At 47.7% G+C, this 7,500-nt stretch overlaps 1 protein-coding gene across 1 annotated transcript in view; it reads left to right on the forward strand.

Annotated features, from left to right (window-relative positions):
• aatkb (apoptosis-associated tyrosine kinase b) overlaps positions 1 to 7,500 on the forward strand; it is a gene marked incomplete at its 5' end in the record, with an annotated part of 57,953 nt that overhangs the window by 30,958 nt on the left and 19,495 nt on the right. The window contains one exon of the mRNA XM_080835460.1: positions 3,735 to 3,876. Coding sequence (XP_080691586.1) covers positions 3,735 to 3,876 — 142 coding nt within the window. The remainder of the gene's footprint in view (positions 1 to 3,734; positions 3,877 to 7,500) is intronic.

The following is a 7,500-nucleotide window of genomic DNA, read 5'->3' on the forward strand; positions in this document are numbered from 1 at the left end:
TTTGTTTATGTGTTGTGTGTGAAGCTGACTTGGTTTAATGTGAATTCCATCTGTGTGTGCGTGAGTGCCTGTGAAATGTAAGTAATGCATGTGCTGTAGTGTGTGTATGTGTGTGAGAGAGTGTGTGTGTGTGTGTGTGTGTGTGTGTGTGTGTGTGTGTGTGTGTGTGTGTGTGTGTGTGTGTGTGTGTGTGTGTGTGTGTGTGAATCTCCGGTGTGATCATGTTCTCATCATTCAAAAGGGCAGAGGACTGCTGAGCACATGTGTCCCAGGCCGAGAGAGATGGAGAGAGAGAGGGAGAGAGAAAGAGAGAGTGATGTCATAAGCACAGAATGTGAAAACCATTTCTCTCCCTCTTTTTTTCATCCCTCATTTTTGTCGGGGTTTTCCCTCTCTGCCTCTCTCTCTGTCTCTCCCTCTTTCTATCCCTCTCTCTCTCTCTCTCTCTCTCTCTCTCAGTTGGCCCCCTCCTCACTTTCTTCATTCCCCTCCCTGGGAGGAGCACAGGAACACATTTTTTGGGATAGAGGCCACTGCCCATCCCTCTCTCTCTCTCTCTCTCTCTCTCTCTCTCTCTCTCTTTTCTCTTTCTTTCTCTCTCTCTCTCTTTCTTTCTATCTCTATCTCTCCCTCTCCCTCTCCCCCACTCTCTTCCTCCATCTCACTTGAAAGTGAAGGGGGATGGTCTCAGTCAGTACAGAATGCTCTGTGGTTCAGAGATGCAGCAGGACAGGGACAGTAAGGCTAGGGGCCCCAGCAGGTTCGGGCTCTAGGCACAGACAGGGCTGGATGGAGGGGCTCTCTCCCTGCAGAGAGGCCGCATGGGATGGGTCTCCACACAGCACCCGTCTGGCTGGCAGTGGAGAGGAGGAGTGGAGGTGTGGAGGTGCGGAGGTGCAGGGCACGTACGGCCAAAGTAGAGCCTGGTGACTGGGGCTTATGTGCAGGTAATCCTAGAAGATGCGTTCGGTGAGGGAATGTTTTTTGTGTGTGTGTGTGTGTGTGTGAGAGAGAGAGAGAGAGAGGGAGAGGAAGAGATGATGAGATGGGTGTGCATGTGTGTGTAAAACCCATAAGAGAAGTGAAAGGATAGATAGGAAAGGATGGCATAGAAATTAATAGAAAATGCAAAATGTAATGAGAACGAAACAAGATTGATCGCACAGAAAATAGAAATAGGTCACAGAAATAGGCTCTGTTCTGATGCCATGCTGTGTCAAGCAATCCTAGCGAGCCGACATAGGCAGAGTGTGTTTATTTGCCAGCTGTATTGCTGTGGCAAGAGCCTCTTTAAATAGCAGGTTTATTCCTGGCATAGATGACTGAATATATGGTAGATAGGTGGGCCTTATATGTTAATGCAGAGATGTAATTATACCGTAGTATTTTTATATTTCTGCTGCCTCCTGGCACAAACCATTATTTAATATCAGCAGCTGTGATCGATCCCTCTGCTTACAGGTGTGTGTGTGTGTGTGTGTGTGTGTGTGTGTCTGTGTGTGTGTGTGTGTGTGTGTCTGTGTGTGTCTGTGTATGTGTGTGAGAGAGAGAGAAAGTGTGTGTATATAAATGTATTTGTGAGCAAAAATGAGTGTGCTTGTGTGTGTGTGTGCGTGTGTTTGTGAGAGAGAGAGCGAGAGCAAGAGTGTGTGTCTTAAACCTCCAACCCTATTTCCGACGTTCCTTTTTTCCCTCACAGCAGGCGTCTCTTGTTCCTCTGTTAGCTTGGAGTACTTAGAAATCTAGAGGGATTTAGCTTAAGTGGGATGAAAACTCACAGAAAACCAACCAAAGTATGATTCATGAGTCACGCTCAGTTCGACCAGAAAAATTACATTGGGAATATCCCATATTTTTCTGTGGAGTACAAACTCAACAAGGTGTGGGTAGTCCATGTCAAAGGAGACATGTGAATGGGCTTGTTTCTGTGCCAACCAATGGCATGGCTGTTGATGGATGGGATGATGTGTACTCTGTGAACTCTGATGTGTACTCTGTAAAAAAAAAGCGGTTTGACATCTATCGAAGCCCTATCTATTTGAACGCTGTGAGACAGTGTGTATCTGTATGTGTATAGTATGTGTGTGTGTGTGTGTGTGTGTGTGTGTGTGTGTGTGTGTACATCTGTGGATGTGTGTGTGTGTACTTTGAACGCTAGCTGCCTTTTATATTATAACTTATAGATGAGAGTGTGGGGTTTGTGTGTCTACGTATTCAGAGGGTGAGGGTGATTTGATGTTTTCCTGTGTTAAGAATGTTCTGTTGCTCTGCTCTGTATGTGTGAGATAGTGTGTGTGTATGTGTGTGTGCACGTCTGTGTATATGTAGTGTGTGTGTGTGTGTGTGTGTGTGTGTGTGTGTGTGTGTGCATAATTGTGTGTGAGTATCTATGTGTATAGTATTTGCCTGTTGGTGTGTGTGTGTGTCGTTGTGTGTGTGCGTGTTGGTCCACTTCGGCCGTGGACATCATCCGGCGTGCTGGAGGGAAGTTGTGTGAGGGCGTGTGAAGATAGGGGCCAGGGATGAGAAGGCTTCAGGGGACCGGATGTAGGGAGAACGGGGGGTGGTGTGTGTGTGTGCATGTGTTGGTGGGGTGGGGGCATGAGGCTGGGTTTTGAAGGGAAGAGGGTGGGTGGGAGCAGGCCGTGGTGGGGGTGGTTGGGGGTGGTGGAGTTAGGAGCCAAGGGAGGTCACGGTTTTCCATCTTCTCCTCTCGTCTCTTCCCCCTAAGTACTCTACTTTTCGGGCCTGGCCACAAAAGAGCAGTTTCCAGTTTTCGAAACCCTGTCAAGTTCCTGATACTGCTCCTTGGACGCACTGTTCCTTATGCTGCCTGTTTATAAATGCCAAGAGGAAGTAGACGGGAAGCCATGAGGGACATACAGCACAGAGTAAAAAGCACTTTAGAGACGTCTCAGGGGTCATTCTCTCTTCCTGACACTGTGACGGCTTCCTCAATGGAGTCCAATGGGCATCAGTGTCAGCGGTAAATGCTGGACTCCCTATAAACATCTGTTGCCCTGGTGATTGCACTTTGTCAGTTTCAAGGTTGTTACCGCGATCGATCCATTGTTGTTTTTTTGTCTGCCCAAAGCCTTTTAAGGCAGATTAGGTGAACTGAGCAGATTAGGTGAACTGTGTGAAGGATGACATGGGGATTCACATCATATGAGTGCCTTATGCACTGTATATATTCTGTGTGGGCAATGCATATCATTTCTATATGTATGCAACACACTCTGGATTTTGAAGTTTTGATTATACATTTCTCAAATTCAGTAGTATATTAAGTATGTGTGTAAAAATTATGAAGGTTATATTCCTTAGCATTTCAGTTACCCAGACTTAACAGTAAACCAAAGAGTAAGGCTCCTGAACAATAGGATTCAGGAAGATTGTGGGTGGGAGACCTAGCCTTGCAGCATTGCAGCATATGCAGAACACCTCAACCAGAGGCTTGATTTCTGGTCAGAGCTTATGTAATATCATCTAAAATATATATACCATGTCAGATTCCCTTGCATAATTTATGCCTCCACTGAGCGTGTCCTGGTTAGCAGTGGTAGGGGGGTGCTGGAATCTATTAGATCCATCACGCTTCCAACAATGTGCGTTTCTGCTGGTGCTTCTCCGTGGGCGCCCGTGCTGGCGCATGTGTGCCGTATTGTTCTGGAATGTTCCTCTGATCTGGCTGGTTGACCTGAGACCTCTGCTCCTCTTCTGTAAAAACGCAGGAGTTTGAGAATGCGGAGGGCGAGGAGTACCAGGCCGAAGTCTCCACCCTGGCCTCGCCGGCCACCCAGACCGGCCCTGAGGTTTACATCCTGCCCCTCACCGAGGTCAACCGCCCCCTCAACAAGCAGCCCGGACGATCAGGTAACTGAAAATCCATTTATACATCATCCATTATCATTATTCTCAAATGTCTCTCTCTCTCTCTCTTTCTTTCTCTCTCTCTTCTTTTTCTGTGTCTCTTTGGATGTGGGTATCATGTGCTCTTTCTCTCTCTCTTGCGTAACTGGAGTGATGTTCAGATACAAAAATCAAAGCACTACCAAAGTAGGTATACTCCACTGACAGGATTTTTTAGAAAAAAATATATATTTTTAAATCTTTTTCTATAGATTTTTAGGAACAACAACTACTACTACAACAACAGAAACAACAACAAAACAAATGCCTGTTTTAGATGTATTCTATGAACCAGTTGGAAGAACAAACAAGTCTCTTAGGTCAGTCAGTTTCTATGTAGTGTGTAGTCCGCAGAGCCTGCTCTAACACACCATGATCCGGAACATTCCTACTCTCAGAAAGTACAAATTGCAATCTTCTTTCTTCTCTTCTCTCACAATTATCATTCGGCCTCTCTCCATCTCTACCATGCTACTAATACATCAAATCCAATCATATAGTCCAACATTCACCTGGTGAAACCTCTTCAAAAGGCCTCAGGAAAACAATCTCCTTCAGATGGAGCGAGGGCCCAAACCTCCCAGGACCATGTCTCTGTGATTACCCCATCTATCTCACACTCCAGAGGGATGGGGATGGGGCCCCTGAGGGCCGCCTCGTGGCCAGTCCAGATGTCTGAGGGAGGGGGAGCAGGGAAAGATTTGCATGTCTGGAACTTTGATTGTGTTCAGTTTCTTTGTTTGTTCGTTCATTCGTTTGATTGTGATGGTTTTTCGCAGTCTGTTTTCCTCCTTTCCGCCAATCTTCCTTCCTTCTCTCTGCTTCTGCTCTTTTCTCGTTCTCCCTCTGGACCTTCCTCTCCTCCCTCCTTTCTTTCTGTGCTGATGTTCTTTTCTGCTTCTCTCTCTCTGCCTTCCTCTCCCCCAGTCTTCCTCCCCTCCCTCCTTTCTCTCTGTGCCTCTGTTGTTTTCCTTCATGTTGCCCTGTCCCTCTCTGCTGTCCTCTGTCCTTTTCCTGTCCCCATGTCCTCTTCTACTTCAGTCTTGAGGACAGTTTAAGCCACATATTGTACACTTACGCACACTTTCCTTTAATCCGTCTGTCCGTCTGTCTCTCTCTCGCTCTTGTCTCTCTCTTCCTCTCTATCTCTCTATGTCTCTCTCTTTATCCCTTTCTCTCTCCTTCTCTCTCTGACCATGACAAACATCTGCCTGTTGCGTAATGCCTCCCCAGTCGGCCTACATAAGTGCTCGTTGGTATGTGAGGAACGTGGGATGGAGAGAGAGATTGAGCATGAAAAGATCCTAGTGAGAATAAGACTTTCTCTCTCTCTCTCTCTCTCCTTCCCTCCTTTTCTTCCCTCTCTCTTTCTCTCCCTGTCTCTCCCTCCCTCTGACCCATGCTAACAAAGACCAGCTTTATGTGAAAGGGGGTTGGTCCTCCGATACGCATCTTCTCCTGATAACTCAGTGACATCAGCAGAGGCCGAGGGTCAAGCAGAGACTTGACCCCTATGTCGTGAGGTTCAGCCACAGGTCCTAGATCAGCCTGACAGCATTCCTGTAGCGCACATGGTTAAGCTATAAGCAATACCAAAGAGAAGAGTTCAGATCCCTGGCCACACGCACGCAGTGTACCCATATGAAAATAAATGGTAGAATATTGTTGATTAAAGTAGTGAATATTACTAGATATTTAGAAATACACCAACGTGGGAGTATTTTTTTAATGCAAATGTACACATTGCTCTGACTTTGAATGTGCTCATGCATTAAATACATTACTTAGGCAGGGATCACACTGGCTAGCAATGCCAGTGGCAGAAGCGGTAGATTTTCTCTAGTTTGCTCTGGTTCGGCTGAGGAGTGGTTGACCCTGCTAGTTTTAAGCTAGTGTCTCACTTGTGATGTGGGAGCACTTGAGCATTGACTCAAGTGTAGCTTGGTTCAACTACCAGAGTGTAACACGATGCTCATCAATGTTAGTTTAATGGATCCTAGGAACATTCTTTATGGGGGCGGGGCATTTCTTTCCGTTGTACGGAAATGAGTACTTCACACCACTTGCCAACGGAACTAAGTTTAAACTGGTTGAACTATTATGGTCTGTGCATTGTGTTACACTTTGCCACTGCTGCTCTTCAGCGTGACCCCGGCCTAACTGTAAGTCAATCCCTGACTTACTGTGAGTCTATATGGTGAGGAGTAATGGAAGACACACTATCAGTAATGCACTCAGATGTGGAAACATGGCCGCCACAAACAGCTGGAGTGTGAGTACTGCGCAGTTGAGTGTCAGGCAGATCCTGCAGAGGCTGAGCTGTGTGGGGTTTACTCTGAGATCAGGCACTTGGCTGCTGGGTTGCTGCCTGGACCCCTACTCTGGAGGGGATTAAGGCGATAAAGGGTGTGCCTGGACGCTTATGACAGTCTCTGCTGGCACATCCAGAGAGTGGACGTGTGCCCGAAAAACACTCCCAGCGCTCGGAGAGGACCCAGCAGACAGAGGGATGAAAGAGGGGTGGAGGGGGGGGGGGGAGAGAGGAGAGAGAAGGGGAAGGAACAGAGGGAGAGAGTGAGGGTTGAGAGGATGGTGAGAAGGGAAAGATCAGGGAGAGAGAGGGATGCAGGAGAAAAAGGAGAGAGAGAGGGATGTAGGAGAGGAAGGAGAGAGAGAGGGATACAGGACAACAGGGAGAGAGAGAGAGGGATGCTGGCGAAGAAGGAGAGAGATAGGGATGCAGGAGAGGAAGGAGAGAGAGAGGGATGTAGGAGAGGAAGGAGAGAGATAGGGATGCAGGAGAGGAAGGAGAGAGAGAGGGGGATGTAGGCGAAGAAGGAGAGAGATAGGGATGCAGGAGAGGAAGGAGAGAGATAGGGATGCAGGAGAGGAAGGAGAGAGAGAGGGGGATGTGGGCCAAGAAGGAGAGAGATAGGGATGCAGGAGAGGAAGGAGAGAGAGGGAGGGATGTGGGCGAAGAAGGAGAGAGATAGGGATGCAGGAGAGGAAGGAGAGAGAGGGAGGGATGTGGGCGAAGAAGGAGAGAGATAGGGATGCAGGAGAAGGGGGAGAGGAGGGTGAAGGAGGAAGGAGAGAGAGATGTATGGATGAGGAAGAGAGAGGAAGGGAGTGTGGCTGTGTGTAGAGTGATGAGGGATGGGATGATGTCAGGGGTGGTTTGGGTGCTCTGGGGATCGGCCCCTGGGTGATTATGGGGCTGAGGTAAGACACTGGAGCCTCCGCTGCTGACCGCTCCCTCACGCCGTCACACACACACACACACACACACTCACACACACATGTGCACACACACACACACGTCCCACACACACACACATGCAGACACACACACATACACACACACATACACACACGTGCAGGCACACACACATTTACAAACACACATGTGCACACACACACGCACACACACATACATGTGTGCACACACACACATACAAGCATACGTACGCACCAGGGGAAGAATGATGGGATGGATCAGAGGTCTGGATCGATAAGCTATCTTCTTTCTGTCTTTCTTTCTTATTTGCTTGCCTTTTATTTATTTATTGTGTCTTGTTTTCATAAATT

The sequence above is a fragment of the Sprattus sprattus genome (assembly GCF_963457725.1).
Source record: "Sprattus sprattus genome assembly, chromosome: 3".
NCBI lineage: Eukaryota > Metazoa > Chordata > Actinopteri > Clupeiformes > Clupeidae > Sprattus > Sprattus sprattus.